Source organism: Marmota monax, unplaced genomic scaffold (assembly GCF_021218885.2).
Source record: "Marmota monax isolate L192 unplaced genomic scaffold, Marmota_monax_Labrador192_F-V1.1 WCK01_AAM20220418_F8-fsc00038, whole genome shotgun sequence".
NCBI lineage: Eukaryota > Metazoa > Chordata > Mammalia > Rodentia > Sciuridae > Marmota > Marmota monax.
The window spans coordinates 5,366,420-5,383,535 of NW_026692498.1; the positions used below are offsets into that span (position 1 = coordinate 5,366,420).

The 17,116-nt window shown below is 61.6% G+C and overlaps 3 protein-coding genes across 6 annotated transcripts; all 3 read left to right on the forward strand.

The window, feature by feature from the left end:
- The first annotated feature begins 977 nt into the window (after positions 1–977).
- Positions 978–4,985, forward strand: Acy3 (aminoacylase 3). 3 transcript variants are annotated; one of them, XM_046445036.2, is made up of 8 exons: positions 978–1,288; positions 1,467–1,770; positions 2,536–2,737; positions 3,001–3,100; positions 3,243–3,350; positions 3,443–3,559; positions 4,563–4,582; positions 4,680–4,985. In XM_046445036.2, exons 2-8 carry the CDS (start codon positions 1,535–1,537, stop codon positions 4,893–4,895), a joined length of 999 nt encoding a protein of 332 aa, XP_046300992.1. In that variant the 5' UTR covers positions 978–1,288; positions 1,467–1,534; the 3' UTR covers positions 4,896–4,985. The 3 variants fall into 3 exon arrangements, with proteins under 3 accessions (XP_046300992.1, XP_046300991.1, XP_046300993.1); XM_046445035.2 differs by having other exon boundaries at positions 982–1,288; positions 1,533–1,770; XM_046445037.2 differs by lacking the exon at positions 4,563–4,582 and having other exon boundaries at positions 990–1,288; positions 1,533–1,770; positions 3,443–3,552.
- Positions 4,986–9,478: 4,493 nt separating this feature from the next.
- On the forward strand, positions 9,479–14,020 carry Tbx10 (T-box transcription factor 10). Its single transcript, XM_058579634.1, has 8 exons — positions 9,479–9,497; positions 10,225–10,495; positions 10,574–10,675; positions 11,170–11,341; positions 12,322–12,477; positions 12,715–12,782; positions 12,912–13,006; positions 13,375–14,020. The coding sequence occupies exons 1-8, from the start codon at positions 9,479–9,481 to the stop codon at positions 13,662–13,664; spliced, it is 1,173 nt and encodes a 390-aa protein (XP_058435617.1). The 3' UTR covers positions 13,665–14,020.
- Positions 14,021–14,980: 960 nt separating this feature from the next.
- Positions 14,981–16,990, forward strand: Nudt8 (nudix hydrolase 8). Of its 2 annotated transcripts, none has more exons than XM_046445056.2 (4): positions 14,981–15,284; positions 15,899–16,031; positions 16,523–16,600; positions 16,859–16,990. In XM_046445056.2, the coding sequence occupies exons 1-4, from the start codon at positions 15,091–15,093 to the stop codon at positions 16,916–16,918; spliced, it is 465 nt and encodes a 154-aa protein (XP_046301012.1). In that variant the 5' UTR covers positions 14,981–15,090; the 3' UTR covers positions 16,919–16,990. The 2 variants fall into 2 exon arrangements, with proteins under 2 accessions (XP_046301012.1, XP_046301011.1); XM_046445055.2 differs by having other exon boundaries at positions 14,986–15,284; positions 16,691–16,990.
- Positions 16,991–17,116: the final 126 nt, after the last annotated feature.

Consider the following 17,116-nt stretch of genomic DNA (forward strand, 5'->3'; position numbering starts at 1 on the left):
TAGGCTGCCCTCCAGGGGTATAGCCAAGGAAGGGTTAGCGGCCCTCCCAGAGGTCCTCAGGGAGATCTCTGCTGAGGCCCAGGTCCCAGCACGGTGGCTCCTGGAGGAGCTTTTACACCTTTACCACCCTCTGGTGACCCCAGCAAGATGCAGGCACTAGCCAAGGTCCCACAGCCTTGGGGGTAGAGGGAGGAGAGTGAGGGCAGCCAGGCCACACAGGAATTGAGTCTGAGCTGAGTGGCCTCGGAGGGTCAGCCTAGGGGGCTGGCCACCAGGGTCGTGGGCTGGCCTCCATCCGATGTGGCAAAGGCCTGGGAACTGAAGCCTGGGGAAGGTCCCCTCAAACACCACCTGGCATACAAGAGGCCACAGGGGACCCGTCTGGACGGTTTACTGCCTGAGCTCTGCTTCTCTCCTCGGTGACTCTGGACTCTCCTTGTGTCCTGCCCGCAGAGCTGGGTGGAAGAAACCGGCCCTGGGGCTGGGTGAGGGGACTTCACCTTTGTCCCCCGACATGTGTGAGTGGGTGGGAGGGTCAATTCCCCCCACAGTCAACAGGCGACTCCGTTGCGTTGTCTGGAAATAACTAGAATACTGGTGAAGCACCGAGGTCTTCTTTTCAAGCATCAAAGAGCCATAAATCCAGACTCCACTGGGAGCCAATCCTTTGGGATGGGGTGACCTTGGAGTGACCCTGGTCCTATAGGAGTGCAAGGAGTGACCTGCTCTGAGCTAGTGGAGGCAAGGGGACTCTTACTTGGGTGGCCAGCAGGGTGCGTGCCTCCATAGAGACTTTCAGTGGCCAGGTGTGAGCCTTAATGAAGGTGCCCATCCGGATGGACTTAGCCCTGGTTAGCCAGTGGCTCCTGGGTTGGACCCAGGCCCGTCCACCCATGGCTGGACACCTGGCACGCGGCAGTCTGCAAAGCCCAATCTTCTCTGGTCGACATCCAGGTCTTAGGGAACCTCTGCAAATAAGTCCCCAAGGCCGTGCCCAGCTCCTGAGTGACCCTTGGGGTCAGAAGATGGACAGAAGGCAAAGACAGGAACCTGCCTGCAAGACAGAGACCCAGTGGGCTGTGGCGGTTGGGCAGGGCGGCGGTGGGAGGAGACCAGGGCAACCTTTGGCTGCAGGGACCTGCCCATCCCCCACAGCCCTGCTGGCCGGCCGACAGAAGCGCTTCCTGCTTGGAAATCTCCAGGCCCACGATCAGCCCCCGTCCAGCAGGCAGGTGCCGCAGGCAGGTGCCGCAGCCCGGGGCCAGGAAGCCCAGACCCACACCAGCAGGTAGGTAGTGGCCTCCCGAAGTCCGGCACCAGCTCAGAGGCCACACGAGGCGCAGGAGGCCCAGGGGTCCCCTGGAGCCCGGCTGCTCCCTGAGGCCGGCTCAGCTTTCCTGTCTGTACAATGGGGACAGAGTCCTCCTGCTGTCGGGATGCGCCCAAAAGCCTGGCCTCTCTCTCAGCTTAGGGCAGGAACTTCCCAGGCCGGGTGCCACCGTCACGGAGCCCTTCTGTGCTCCACCACACAGGGATGTGCTCCGTGCCGGTGCCCCAGGCGCCCCTGCGCCATGTGGCCGTGACCGGCGGCACCCATGGCAATGAGCTGTCCGGCGTCTACCTGGCCCGGCACTGGCTGCGGGACCCCAGGGAGTTGCGGAGACCCAGCTTCTCTGCCACGCCTGTGCTGGCTAACCCTGCGGCTGCGGCCGCCTGCCGCCGCTATGTGGACCGTGACCTCAACCGCACCTTCACGGACACCTTACTCGTGTGAGTGCCCTGGCCTGGCCGCCAGCGAGGCCCTGCACCACAGCCCCACCGCCCCTCCCTCCGCCACCAGCAGGGCCTGCTCCTGCCTCCCCGCTGGTCCCCCTCTGCCTACGCTGCCTCCTCCTCTCTTTTCAGTTTAGAGAAATCCTGATCCATGTCACCTCCTCCAGGAAGCCCTTCCTGATGGCCAGTTTCCCTCAGATCAGCCTCAGGTCCCGTCCACCAGCTTTGTGCTTGTGCACGCCCTCCTCCTGTGGGCCTCACTGGGTCCCAGCTCCAGGGAGGCTCTGGACCCCTCGGGCAAGAGGATGGGGAAGAAGACCAGGGGGGTGGCCTTAGCTTACTGTGGGACATGGAGCAAGAACTCAACCACAGCCCAGGAGGCTAAATGCAGGGGCTGGGGCTGCACAGAGCACAGAGCCTGGCCAAGAGAGTCAGGGAAGGCTTCCTGGAGGAGGTGATGTCTCCACCAAGCCCCAGAGGTAGGCAGTTGGCCAGGTGAAAGGAGGAGGCAGGGGTTTTCAGTGGAGGGCCATGCAAGGACACAGGCCTCGTGGTGGCACCAGCATGGTGCTGGGGAAGTGTGGCCCAAGTGACAGCATGAGGCAGGTGGGGGCGGGGCCAGGCAGAGCTTGCCCTTCATGGGGAAGGGGGAGCCAACGAGGGCCAGGAGCAGGGGCAGGCCCGGCGCAGGCCTGAGCCACGCTGAGGCTCTCCTGCCGGCAGCCTGAGACGTGGGGGCCGCTGCCCATTCCCGCCCCACAGCTCCAGGGCCACTCCGAATGATCCACACGAACTGACGAGAGCTCGGGAGCTGGACCAGCTGCTGGGGCCCAAGGCCTCTGGCTCCGACCGGGCCTTTGACTTTGTCCTCGACCTGCACAACACCACCGCCAACATGGGCACCTGCCTCCTGGTGGATGGCGCCCACAACACCTTTGCCCTGCACCTGTCCCGCCACCTACAGGTAGCCCTAGCCGCTGGCCACAGACCCCAGAGGCCAGGGGGTGGGCAGAGGGAGCAGAGGGGACAGTGTGGGCTCTTCTTGGCTCCTTTCTCCCAGCCAGGTTTCCCTTGGGGGCCTGCCACCAGCAGGCACTCCAGGACCTCTGGGACCCCAGCCCCTCCGGAGTGCAGAGGGAGGCCGCCAGCCAGGGAGGCTGGCCAGGGAGGCCGGAGTCCTGTTCCTTCTGCACACTTCCCTCCTCGCCTGTTTCCCTTCCCACCCAGCTGCAGTTCCCCGAGGTGCCCTGCCAGGTGCTCCTGACCCGGCCACCGCAGTCGGCGAGCGAGAGCTTCAGCCTGGACTCTGTGGCCAAGAACGGAATGAGTGGGCCCAGGGCTCTGGGGAAGTGGGCGGGGCCGGGCCGAGGGGCGGGGCCGGGGCCGAGGGGCGGGGCTCCGGGAGTTGGGGGGGGCCTGGGGGCGCAGCCCGCGGGGACACCTGCCCGACCCCCGCCTCGGGTCCCCAGCTGTGGAGCTGGGCCCGCAGCCCCAGGGCGTGCTGCGCGCTGACGTCTTCTCCAGGATGAGAGCCCTGGTGGCCTCCGCTCTGGACTTCATGGAGCTCTTCAACCAGGGTGAGAAGCCCCAGGCGCTGGCGGGGACCTGAGGTCAGGGGACCCGTCCAGCGGGGTCGGAGCGGGCGGCTCTCACCCCCAGCCTCCGCCAGGCGCGGCCTTCCCTGCCTTCGAGATGGAAGTCTATAGAAACCTGGGCGGCGAGGACTTCCCGCGCACCCAGGACGGGGACCTGGCCGGCATGGTGCACCCGCAGCTGCAGGTGAGAGGTGCGCGGGAGGCTGGGGGCCACGGCCTTGGGGGTGGAGAGAAACCGGACCCCCGCAGGGTCCCCAGCACCGCATCACCCGGAGCTGGACAGCGGCTGGCTGCAGTCGCCACCCCGCCCCTTCCGTTTCCTCTGGAACCTCCACACTCAGGCCTGGCCCTTGGGGCCACAGCGATCCTCAACTGTGGGCAGAGGGAGGGAGGCTGTGGCCACCCGCTGCGCCTGCGCAGAGGTGCAAATACGGACGGAGCCCTGCCTTGCAACGCCTGTGAGCAGGCTGACCAGTGCCCCTCTCCAAGCCTCCTTTCTGAATGTTCCTGAATCCGGCAATCCGGTGTCTGCTCCTGGTAGAGGGGCCAGTTGCTGCTCGGCTCACAGGGTCACTGTGGAACCGGGTCTCGTGCCGTCCACGGCCCTTGTTCCCTGCAGCTTTGTTCTGAGGTGCTATTTTACTTGTAAAGACATTCGGGTGGAGGCCGACCTGGCCGTGTTGAGGTCAGATCCGCCTTGCAGATTTTCAGTGATAGCATTTAGTACCATCACCTGCCACGACATTTCCCTAAAGGACAGACAGCATATGGGAACCTGTCCTGCAAGACTCCTGGCTAGTGGCATCTCCGCCATGTCAGCTTGTGTAAATATACCCTATAACATTCCCATGATGACGAAATCAACTAATGTCACCTCTCTTGGAACTAACCCCATCATTAAGTGGCACCTGACCATATTATATTGTACTTACTGTGTGCCGAATATGTTTTCAGCACTATTAACCCACTGAATTTAGATCTCAGAATGATAGGGGGAGATATTATAATCTCCGTTTTACAGATGAGAAGCCTAGGAATAGAGAGGTTAAGGAACGTACTCTAGGTCACACAGCTAACAAGGATTTGAACTCAGACTTTGAACACTGACATGTCTGTGCCCATAACCACTAGGCAACACTTCCATAATGACAACCATCTTTTCAAGGTGACTGATATCTCCATTTCTACTCACAGAACAGTTGGCATGTCACCAGGTACATGTCACATGGATGGAGGAAGTGAAGGGTGAGTGGGGCAAGGCTCTGAGGGGAATCTCTTGAGTGTCACCAGCTGGCCTTGGCTCTCCTCCAGGACAGGGACTATGAGCCTCTGCAGCCAGGTGCACCCATCTTCCAGAAGTTCAGTGGTGAGGATGTGCTGTACGAGGGGGACTCCACTGTGTACCCAGTGTTCATCAACGAGGCGGCCTACTATGAGAAGCACGTTGCCTTCCTCCGGACCGAGAAGCTCATGATTTCTGTGCCCCCACTGCCACCGCTGTCACCCACCCCCACACAGGTTCTCTAACCCAAGCCACACTGCGGGCCTCACCATCCATCCGAGCAAGAAATGTCCAGGGCCCCGCCATCTGTCTGAGCAATAAATGTCCAGGGCCCATGGTTGGTGTCCTCTGTCCTCCGCAGCCCCTCTCTGGCTGAGGAGGTGGATGGGGGAGGGGAGAGCTGACCACAGGGTCCCAGGAGGTCTGGCAGTGTAGCTGTGGCTGTGCTGTGTGTCCTGCGGCCAGTGGTGGCTGTCTCTGTCCACATTGTCCACACACCTGGGGGAAGATCCAATAGTACAGAGAAGAACCTGGAGGGGGACTGTCCTGGCGCCAGCCCCCAGCAGTTCTGTGGCCGGAGGGTGGTCTGGGGGGAGCAGAGACACAAGCTGCACACTCATTCCCTGTCTGTGCACACACGTGTGCGTGTCTGGCAGTGTAGCTGTGGCTATGCTGTGTGTCCTGGGGCCGGTGGTGGCCAGTGGTGCCACCTGGAGTGTGTGTGTGTTTCCAGGAGCCCAGGACCTTGGGCGTTCCTCTGAGGGGTCTGTCCATGGCTGGGTGCAGAGCCCACATGTGCATTTGCCAGTGTGTGGTCATGGGTGACTCTCAAGAGTCGAGCTGGGGTCAGGGACACCCAGAACAGCTGTCCAGCTGTGGAGGCACCAGGGAGTCCTAGCAGGGAGCCCAAGGAGGCTCCCCTCCACCGCCTCCACCATCCCCAGGCCCCGGGGGTCATCGGGATCCAGCGCTGGGTCCCTGAGTCCCGACACAGGTCCCCTTCAGGGCGGTCACAGCGGCACAGACAGGGCAGGACAGGGCGGCCTGACGGGAGTGCCACCGGCCCACAGCCACTCAACCCGACAGGGGCGTGGCTGGAGGGGCCGCTGGAGCCCAGCGCGGAGCTCTCCTGCCCCCGCCTGGCCCATCCGTCTCCCCGCGGCCACGGCTGCCACGCTGCCTCCTGGTATTGAGCGGCCAGATGAGAAGGTGTGAAAGACACGAGGGCGCCAGGGACAGGCCGGCAGGCGAGATGGATGAGGGGCAGGGGCCAGCGGGCGCCTGGGGCGGAAGGGCAGCCAGCGGGTGCCTGCTGTGCGCAGGCGGTGTCTGCGGGAAGCCCCAGCGCTCAGGCGTGCGTGTGTGCGGGGGCGGGGGGGTGCGCGTGCCCGTGTGGGTGCGGGGTGTTTCCAACACACAGGTCACAGTTGTGCACACCATCAGGAGCCCGCAGAGCCCCAGGCGGGCCACTCCCGGGCGTCTAGGCTGAAGGGAGCCTGGGCCAGGACGACCCCCGCCCTCTCCATCACCCCCTCTTCTCACCCCCCACACTGGGAGCCTGGGACAGGGTGGCACAGCCACACTTCATTGGGTGGCCCTGGAGGCCAGTGGGACCCTCCACCTTGCACAGAGCCCTCCTCCCGCGGGGCCGTGGGGCGATGGGTGCTCTTCCCTTCACAGCCCTGGGCCCTTGTGGCCCTGCACGCTGGGATGTGGGACACAGGGGACTGAGCCAGCGCGCATCCCTGAGCTGCAGGGAGAAGAGGGTCCGCTGGGGCAGGATCAGAGAGAAGCAGCCCCTCCCACCCCTGTCTCCTGTCCCCGGTGCTTCTTTTTAGGGTGGGGCTTCCTCAGCCAGACATCATACGCCAGACTCTGGGAGGAGCTGTGGGGTCCCGGCGCCGCCTGGGGGCTCCAGCCCAGGGTGGACTGACCCAGGGCAGCCAGGCGCGGACTCCGTGGCCCAAGAGCATCTCGGCCAAGGCACAGGGATCAGCTCAGGGGAAGCCGCTGCTCTACCTCCCTCTGGGACCCTGCAGTCCCCAAGTGCTGGCCTCTGAATGCCTAGCCCAGGACAGGCCAGGACTGCCTGGAGAAGGGGTCAAGTCAACAGAGATGGACTTCTAGGCAGAACGGACACCCACTCAAAGGTCTGTGCCCAGGGCAGCCTCAGAGACTCCACTTGTACTCATCAGGACTATAGGGACCATCACCAAGGGTACTGTCCCCTGCTCCAGGCGGGGAAGGCCTGCTGCCCCCAGGCTGGGCTGGGCTGTCCCGGGTGGAAGACATGATTCGCTGAGGTCAGTTAGGAAGAGTGAGGTACAAGGACGGCCAGGGACCTGCCAGTGTCCCCTGGCTCCTGAGGCCATCCGTCAGGAGGACCCAACCTTCCTCCCACCAGGCTGGGGGCTCGGTGTCGCCACACTCTCGGCTGCTGCCCCTTGCGGTTCCTGCTCAGGTCCCTCCCTGACTTCACACCAGCAGGCCCTGCCAGGGGCCCAGGGCCAGGGTCTGGGTCCTAAGGGGGGGCACCACTTTTGCCATCAATCCTCATCTCCTGCCACCACTGTTCCCTCTCAGTCTCCCCAAGGCCCCGTCGACCACCCCTCCAGCCAGATGGGGCCTCTGGGGACACAGAGCCTGTCCTCAAGTTGGGCTCCCCACTCCCACCTGCACCTGGGCCCATTGATCAGGAATGGCTGGAGGCTCTTGGCTGGGGGAGGGAGGGAGCCAGGGAGGAGGACTGGGAGGGAGGGGGCTTCGTGACGTCAGAGCCTTCCCACTGCCCCCTCCTGCATGCACCCGCCCCTGGAGCTGGACCAGCCCCGCCAGTGGCCCAGCCTCAGACACTGCAGTCGGAGGGTGGCCTGGAGAGGGACCCTGCAGACCCCCGAGCCAGGGTCTCACCTGCAGAGACCAGGTGCACAGCAGCAGGGGAGAACTTCACCAGGAGACGAGGACAGACTGCACCGAGGACCGTGTGTGCCCAAGCCGAGCTGCAGTGCTGGGCAGACAAGCAGACGTGGGGCAGCGGGCGACCCACCCGGCAGGCAGGGCCCCTTGGGTGGCAGCTACAGCCCAGCCCCAGCTGAGGTTTCTTCAGGAAGTGGACATCTGGGCCATCCCCATGGCAGGTATGGCGTGGGCCACCAGGGTGGCCGATGGGTGGGTCAGGCTCCAGGGTGAGTGAGGCAGGGCTGATGGCTGGAGCCTACAATGTGCCAGTTTTTTTTTTTTTTTGGTGGGGGGGAGGCAAGGGCACAAAGCTGCTTCTGGGAGATGCCAGCCTCATATGTGACCTGTATGTCCCTTGCCATCTCTGGACCTCAGCCCCGACCTGGAGCAAGACTCCTCTAACTTCCCTTCCAGACCTGGCACTCTGTGCCTCTGGGAAAGGTGTGGCTTCTAGAAGATGGAGCACATTCCCCTCCCGGAGTTCCTGGAAAAGCTGAGGGGAACACAGTGACTGGGGTGGGCAGGGTGAGCCTGGAGGAGGCTTGGGGCCAGTGCCACCTGCATGGCCCCCAGGCCCAGGGAAGCCATGAGCCCCTCCCCTGGGACCGTCGCCAAGACCCTGGGGGCTGGCAGGGGCCACCTGCCCAGGCAGAGCAGCTGAGCCACAGGCAGTGGCCCCTTGATGACCTGGCCCTGGGTGGTAGGGGACGTCAACCCATCCAATCTTCCTGTCCCTTCCGGAGACCCTTGCACCCTCCAGGCTGAGAGCCCCAGGGGCCTCTGTTTGTACCCTGCAGAGCTCCAGCTTCCTCCCACCAAACCACTCCCAGCCCTAACCCCCGGAACCACCGCTCAACTTTTTGTCTCTATGAATTCCACCTCTCGGGTGCCTCTCGCGAGCAGAAGCATACAGTCCCTCCCGGTTGCAGCAAGTGTCAGAAGGTCTTCCCCCCTCTTTTTTTTTTTTGTACTGAGAACTGAACCCAGCGGTGCTCTCCCACTGAGCTCCATCCCCCACAGTTTTATTTTTTATTTTGAGACAAGGTCATGCTAAATTGCTGAAGCTGGCCTTGAACTTGTGATCCTCCTGCCTCAGCCTCCTGAGTTCTGGGATTATAGTCACGCACCATGCTGTCCTTCCCTTTTAAGGCTGGATAACATCCGTTGCATGTCTATACCACATTTCATCTGTGCCTTCATCTGTCAGAGAAAACTTGGGTCATTTCTACCTTTTGGCTACTGTAAATAAATGCTGCTATGAACATGGATGTACACATACCTTTGTTTGGGTTCCTCCTTTTGACTTTTGAGGGTATAGATCCAAAAGTGGATCATATGGTATTTGTTTTACATTTTATATTCTCACCAGCTGTATACAAGGACTCCATTCTGCAAATGCTCACCATTACTTGTTAACCCCTGGGTTCCTTTCTGGGTTTCTTTCTTCTTAATGAGGGTTAATTGGTGTCTTATGATTAGCATTTTATTTTAATGGGGGTGGGGGTGGCAAGGCTTTTGGCCAAGGCTTACTTGGGATTACAGATCAAAAGATAGCGTGTGGGGGGGAAAGTAAAGGGTCCAGAGCAGAAGGTCTCAGAATGGGCTTCTGGAGGCAGGCTGTGGGGGTTTCAAGGCTGGCCTGAGTAATTCATGGAGGATGGGTTCTTGCTCAGCTCTGCCCTCCTTAAGCAGCACCAGGCACAGGGTGTCCAGAGCGTGGAGAGCCCCAGCTGCTCCCTGCGACCTCGATGCACATCATGTATAACAGGGGGTGTTTGTGAAGGGGCCACTGTGTGCCAGGCCCTGTGTGTGTCCTCCCAATCCTCACATCAGCCCTGGGGGCAGGTCTTAAGAACCCCTTGTGACAAGTATGGAACCTAAGGCTGGAGGTAAGACAACTGCCCGAGCTCTCAGCCACAGGGTCATTTAAAAGTTCCCTGGGGAACCCCGTGTGGTAGTGCAGGTCTGTAATTCCAGCAACTCGGGAGGCTGAGGCAGGATGATCGCAAGTTCAAAGCAATTTAGCAAGGCTCTGAGCAACTTAGTGAGACCCTTTCTCAAAATAGAATATTAAAAGGGCTGGGGATGTAGCTCAATGGCTAAGGGCCCCTGGGCTCAATCCCTAGTATGTATATGTTTATTAAAAGAAAAAATCCCTGGGGAGGCTGAACATGGTGGCATGTTCCTGTAATCCCAGCAACTTGGGAGGCTGAGGCAGGAGGACTGATCCCAAGTTTAAGGCTGGCCTTGGCAATTTAAGAAACTGTCTAAAAATAAAACATAAAAAGGGCTTGGGGTGTAACTCAGTGGTACAGCACCCCTGAGTTCAATCCCCAATACCAAAAAAAAAAAAAAAAAAAAAAAAAACCCACTTCCCTGGGGAGCAAGTCGGGTCCTGTCTATCTCCGCTCTCCAGGAGCTTCTGGGGAAAAGATCTTAAGTGAACATTTACTTTGCAAGTGATGCTGACCAGGTGACACTGGAACACAGGCCCGGCAGGCAGGGGGCCTTGCTCCAGTTAGAGGCACATGGGTGCAGCCTGAGGAGGAGGGCTCCTGGGGGCGTGGCCGGGGGTGGAGGCCGCCTGGGGCCCATGCCTCTGTCCTCTCTCCCCAGCCTTCCTGTCTGCTGGCCTCAGCGTCCTTGCACCCTCAGAAACCTACCCGCTGCCAGTGACCAGCTCCAGTTGGGAGCCCCGCCTGGGGGCGCCATTTCCACAGGGCCCTGGCACTAGCTCCTCTGCAGAGGCCCACGCCGTGGCTGAGCCCACTGGGCAGGGACCCAAGAACCCGCGTGTGTCCAGCGTGATGGTTCAGCTGGAGATGAAACCCCTGTGGGAAGAATTCAACCAGCTGGGCACCGAGATGATTGTCACCAAGGCGGGCAGGTGTGGGCATGGGCGGCAGGGCAGGGCAGGGCCAGGGATGGGGGTCGCGTCGGGCTGCTGAGCACCTCCTTTCCGCAGGAGGATGTTCCCCACCTTCCAGGTGAAGATCCTGGGCATGGACACATTGGCCGACTACGCCCTGCTCATGGACTTCATCCCGCTGGACGACAAGAGATACAGGTGTGGGGCCAGCTCCGGGAGCAGGACAGATCTAGGGTGCTGAGGCCAGGAATCAGACCTGTGCCCTGGGCATGGTGGCCATGCCTGTAATCTCATCAACTCTGGAGGCTGCGGCAGGAGGATAACAGGTTTGAGGCCAGCCTCAGCAACTTAGCAAGACCCTGTCTCCAAACAAAAGATTAAAATGGGCTGGGAACGAAACTCAGTGGTAGAGCACCCCGGGGTCAATTCCCAGGACGAGGGGAAAATGAAAACCTAAAGGGCAAACAGGCCGATGGCGGGAGGGGGCCCAGATCAGTGGGCTAACCTGGGGGTAGGCACAGTGGTCTAGCCCAGGACAGCAAGGGTTATCTTGACTCCTACGGACCAGGTACAGCCATGGAGAACTGAGGACCAAGAGGCCTCGTTGGCAGGGGTGTGCTCAGCAATAGCCCCGGGGCCCACCAGTCTCTCTGGCGTGGGGTCATCCCTCACCACCTCACCCTGCTCCCCAGGTACGCCTTCCACAGCTCAGCCTGGCTGGTGGCGGGCAAGGCTGACCCGGCCACGCCTGGCCGCGTGCACTTCCATCCGGACTCACCAGCCAAGGGCGCCCAGTGGATGCGTCAGATCGTGTCCTTTGACAAGCTCAAGCTGACCAACAACCTGCTGGACGACAATGGCCATGTGAGGTCCAGGCTGCAGTGGGGAGGGACTGAGCCAGGTGTCGGGGGCTGGGCCTCCACTGTGACAAAGCCTGGAGAGCCAGGGCTGGTGGCACTTTTGGTGCCCTGTGGGCTTGGTGCCCAGCACCCTGCCCACTCATGATGGCCACTTGGTGGGGCCCCGGAAGGCACAAAGGACTGTCTAGACACTATCCCAACAGAGGAGCGGGGGAGATGTGGAAGGCCTGGCATAGTGATTGACACTTTATGAGACAAAGATTTCCCACCTTCCCCAGGCTCAAGTCCTGAGGCTGCAGACAGTTGGGAGGCCAAGAACCCAGCAGACACTGGAGAGGTCACAGATAGTGATAAATGACAAAGAGCAAAAGGAAACAGGAAGGGTGCAGAGACAGAGGCTGAAGAGGTGATACGTGAACAGTGACCTGAAGGAAGTGGGGGAGGGATGGAGACTAAACATTCAGATTGGCGGTTGTAGGCCAGAGGACAGCACATGCAAAGGCCCTGAGGCCAGAGGATGTCAGGTGACTTGGGGGGCTTCCAGGGACTCCCTGCGTGGCTAGAGAGGAGCAAGGAGGGGAAGTGAAAAAAGAGACCTGTGGTTGGGGCTGGTTGTATAGGGCCAGGCCCCCCATGAAGAGGACTCTGGCTTTCCTTCTCTGTGGGAGTCTCAAGGTCTGGAACAGGAGCTAAAGGATGGGTCCTGCCAGAGCTGCTGCATGGAGAATGGGCAGAGGCACCCGAAGCACTCAGGGGAAAGATGACAGTGGCTGGCTGGGTGGGAGAACGGGTCACCTTCTGGATGGTTCTGCAGGCAGTTCGAGGGGTCAGATGTGGGGCAAAAGAAGGACACTTAAATACAAAGGGCCCTGGAACCTAGGACTCCAGGCTCTCTCAAGAAAGAGGGAGGCGGCTGAGGGGTCCTGGCGGAGGGCTGGGGGCTCCGGGGTCGCGGCGCCCAGCCCCCCCCCCAACCTCCCACAGATCATCCTCAACTCCATGCACCGCTACCAGCCGCGATTCCACGTGGTCTTCGTGGACCCGCGGAAGGACAGCGAGCGCTACGCCCAGGAGAACTTCAAGTCCTTCGTCTTCACAGAGACCCAGTTCACGGCGGTGACGGCCTACCAGAACCACCGGGTACGGCCCGCCTCCCAGGGCGGACACTGAGGCCTGAGCCCTGCGCCCCCCCCCCCGCCCTTCGTCCACAGGCGTCCACCCCAGAAATCCCCCTGCCTCCTGTTCCCTGGCTCCCGAGTTCCCGGGCCAAAGGGCCTGGGACCTGCGGGCCTCCGGACTGGGGTCCCTGGAGGGCGGGGTGACGGGGCGTGGGCCCCACAGCCCGGGCAGCCCCTGACTGCACCTTCTCCTCCGTAGATCACCCAGCTGAAGATCGCCAGCAACCCTTTTGCCAAGGGCTTCAGAGAGAGTGACCCGGACTCCTGGTACTGTCTGGCCTCCGCCACCCACTCAGCGGCCCCGCCCCCTCCCCTCCCGCTCCAGGCATCTCCTGGGGCCTCCCCTGGTGCCGGTCCTTCAACTCCAGTCCCCATTCCTGCTTGCCCCATCTTCAGGCCTGTGGCCCCAGGGCCCCTGCTCAGTACCCCAGCCCGGAGTCGCAGCAGCCTCAGTCCCTGCCTGCTGGCAGGCGCCACAGAGCAGGAGAAAGGTGAGGTCTCCAGGAAGGGACTTGCTCAGCAAATCTGCTGGGCCCCTGTGTGACACCAAGGGGGAGGCTAAGTTTCCTAAGATGACATGAGGTGCAGGGCAGGGAGAACAGGGTGGGGAACATGGTGCAAGAGCAGAGACAGGGGGTGCCAGGCAGGCTTCCTGGAGGGGGTGGTTCTCAAGCCAGGACTGGGAAAGATTTCAGTCCTGGGTGGGAGGAGTGGGGAAGAAATTTCAGGCAGAAAAGAAAGCAAGGGCAGAGGCCGAGATAGGCCAAGGCAGGCAGGAAGGAGGAGAGGGCGGGCGTGGATGAGGACTGAGAGTGTAAGGGAAGGCCTGGGATCCGCTCGCACCATTTTGCTCCCTCAGACCCCAACAAAGCTTCAGCCTCCACCTCCAGGACCCATGTCCGTCTCCACCGTCAGCTGCTGCCCTCTCCTGAAGCCCTGCTGGCCCCGGCCACCTATAGGCCCCTCACTTACCAGGGCCTGTACCCTGGAGCCCCAAGCCATCTTGGGATTCCAAGGACCCGACCAGCACCATACCCTCTCCCCAACATCCGGGCTAATGGAGATCAGGGCACCCTGACCCTCCCAGCTGGGCTGGGGCTGCTGTCCCCAACCGCTGCACACCTGGGACCTGGCCAGGACTCTCAGTGATGGCAGAAGCCTTCTACCCTGGACCTTCACCCATGTGAGAGTGTCTCCACCCTACCCCCTGCAGCCCCTCCTGTGCAGAGGCCCCTCTCCACAGAGAGCAGGGTGGCTGGAAGCCCTGTCACAGCCAGGCTGGGACCTGCCAGGCTTGGAACCAGTCTTCCTCCTTCCCACCCCAGCAATCTAGAATCTTGACCCCTTCAGCCTTGGGGGTGATTCCCCCAAACTCTTCTCTCACCTCTCTCTTCCTCCACCATTAAACCATTAAACTATTTGGCATGGGTACAGCACTTGTGTCCTCAAGGGTCAAGGTGGAGGGACTCAGGAACTACCAGGCATGACAGCCCCCATATCAACTCAGTAGGCATCCCAAAGCTCAGTCCAGTGGCTTCCACATCCCTGGGAGTGCAGTGATGGTAAAGGTGGGGACACCATCGAGTCACAGAAGAACTGCACTTAGCCCTGTGAAGAGGGCCCAGGGTCCTACTCCCTGCTTTATCCCCAGAGGAGAACCAAAACTGTGGCTCAGAGAGGCAATGGACCTGCTCAGAGTTACACAGCAAACATTGCCAACATCTGCCATTCCACATTTAAAGTCTGTGTGCAAGGCTGGTATGGCCTGGTCCTCGAGGGACCGGGGTCTGGTGAGGGGTGCAGAACCACGATAGGCAGTGGCCATAAAGGCCCCGTAGGGATGGGGGTAGCGATCTGGTGATCAATCAAGACTCAAGACAGGAAGGGAGGGACAAGACCCCTGTCATCTTGGAGCTGAAGTCCAGTCTGATGGAACAGAGAGCAGGACAAGAGTGGGTACAGGGTGAGCTACACATGGGCCCCTGACTCATCTGCAATCCTGGAGCTCTTTCTGTGAGCCCTTCAAGGGAGATATGGACACCGCTGGGGCGAAGGACACTGGACCCGACTCCAAACTCCCTGACCCCGAGGTAGTAAGAGCTGCGTCAGCTCCGATGGGTCTGGAACACACTCCTGCGCTCTCTGGGCGCCTTCTCAGCCGACCACGCCCACGCCCGCCCCACCCGGAAGCCCTGCCACTTAGCCACGCCCTTCCGGTCACGCCCCATCTGGAGGCAATGGCACCTGCCTGAGGCCTCGCCCCCGTCCTGCGCTAAAGAGCTTGTGCCCAGGCTCCGCCCCCCAGCCACGCCCCTGTTTGCTTCCCAGGCTCCGCCCCGTCGCCCTCGCAATAACGTCGGGTGGTGGCTCTCCGCAGGCCCCGCCCCGCCGCCCTCCGGTTTGGGGCCCGCCTCTTTTCACTGGAGCCCCGCCCCCCTTGCAGGCCCCGCCCCTGCATCACCGTAGCCCCACCCCTCGGGAGCCCTAGGGCCGACACTCCCCGGGCCTGCTCAGGGCCCGACGCTGCCCGCCCCTCGCCCGGTAGGCGGGCGCCGTAAGTTCTCGGAGCTGGGACATGCAGCCTGACTGCCTGTCCGCGGAGGGCGAGCGGCGCTGCAGGCAGCTGCTGGCGAGGACCACTGCTCGGTTCCGCGCGCGGCCCGCGGCGGCCGCGGTGCTCGTCCCGCTGTGCCTTGTGCGCGGGGTCCCGTCGCTGCTCTACACGCTGCGCTCCAGTCGCCTGACAGGCCGGCACCAGGGGGACGTCAGGTACACTGGCCGGGAGCTCCTCCCGGCTGCCGGAGGCCGAGGAGTCCCGGAGACCGCAGGGACCTTGGGCAAGGCACTCAGCCTCTCTCAGCCTCGTTCGGCTTCTGTAAAATGGGTCTGGGAGAAACGGTTTGCCCACGGCCTCAGCGAGGACTGAGCGACCCTTGTCCCCTGAGACGGCGCACCACGTCCGCCGGGACTCGAGCTGTTTCCCATCTCTAAAAAGGCAGGACTCTGCCCCCTGCCGGCGGCTGTAGAGAGTCCCAGAGCCCAGGAGCGAGGCTCCCCAGCCTCCAGCCTTGGCTCCGCCCCTGGTGGGAATTAAGGACACCCTGAGGTCAATGAAAGCACCATGGGGCCACCACAGGCAGAATTCTGTGTCTGAGCCCCAGGATCTTCTCGCCCCTGATGGCAGACCCTCATACCCTATCCTGACTGATCGGGGCTCTCTCCCTTACCTATATTGATCAGGGAGGTAAACTGGCTTCTCCAGGTCATGTGGCTAGGGACAGAAGCAGATGTCTAGGTGGGCTACTAGCCTTATGTCACGGCCCACTCCCCCACCCCTCCATGGCCCCCAGAACATAAGAACCAGACTCCCTGTGCCTGTTCAGTTTCCCAGGCGGCAAGTGTGACCCTGCTGACCAGGATGTGGTGCACACAGCCTTGCGGGAAACCCAGGAGGAACTGGGCCTGGCTGTGTCGGAGGAGCAAGTGTGGGGCATCCTACAGCCTGTGCACGACACGGTGAGCCATCAGGCCCGAATTTACCCTCACCCTGTCACCCACTCTGTGCCCACCCTGGACAGGGAGCCAGAATCCCAGGGTCACAGCTCCCTGCAGGCGTAGGGTATGGAGTAGTAAGCCAGCAACTGCCTGGGAGTCACCATTCCATCCCCACACAACCCTTGGGGCCCCATGTGAAGGAACAGGTTGGGGGGAGGCTTCACAGGATGGGCAGGGACTGAGCTGGGCCTGAATGACAAGTGGGAGATTTGAGATTTAAGGTTATAAAGGTGGCAGGTGGACTAAGTGGGGGTGGGGAAGCAGTCTGCCAAGGCATGACCAGGCCTAGTGCACTTGGCGCCCCGAGACAGTCAGCAGGAGCCCCTGGACCTGGCCATGCCCACCAAAGGCCTATGGATGGCAAGACAGGTCCTCCTCCCTGACTCAGCTCCTGACCCCAGAGCCCCACCCAGGCCATGCCTCCCCTGATGCCTATCCTTCTCCCATCCTAGAGAAAGGCCACAGTGGTGCCGGTGCTTGCCAGTGTGGGCCCATTGGACCTGCAGAGCCTCAAGCCCAACCCTGAGGAGGTAAATGGGGGACTCAGGGGTGGGCTGTCCCCTGGGGGAGGCTGCAGCGGCCAGCCCTCCCTCCACCCTCTCTCTGCCTCCCGCTCACAGGTAGATGAGGTGTTTGTGCTGCCCCTGGCACACCTGCTGCAGACACAGAATCAGGGCTATACCCACTTCTGCCAGGATGGCCACTTCCGTTACACACTGCCCGTCTTCCTCCACGGACCACACCGAATCTGGGGGCTTACAGCTGTTGTCACCGATTTCACCCTGCAGCTGCTGGCCCCTGGCGCCTACCAGCCCCGCCTGATCAGCCCGGAGCTGCACCCCAGCTGAAGGCCTGGCTCTCAGTCACTCCCGCCTTCCTGCGAGGCCCTCTAGGACTGAATAAAGGGTCTTTGACAGCTCTGTTCCTGCCTCTTCTGTGTGGAGGCCCTGACTTTGGGCATGCCCCTGAGGCCACTGGAAGGGCTCCTCAGTCCAGTCGCACTGTCCCCATGTAGGGATCAGTTCCTGTGTGCCAGGTGTGTGGAG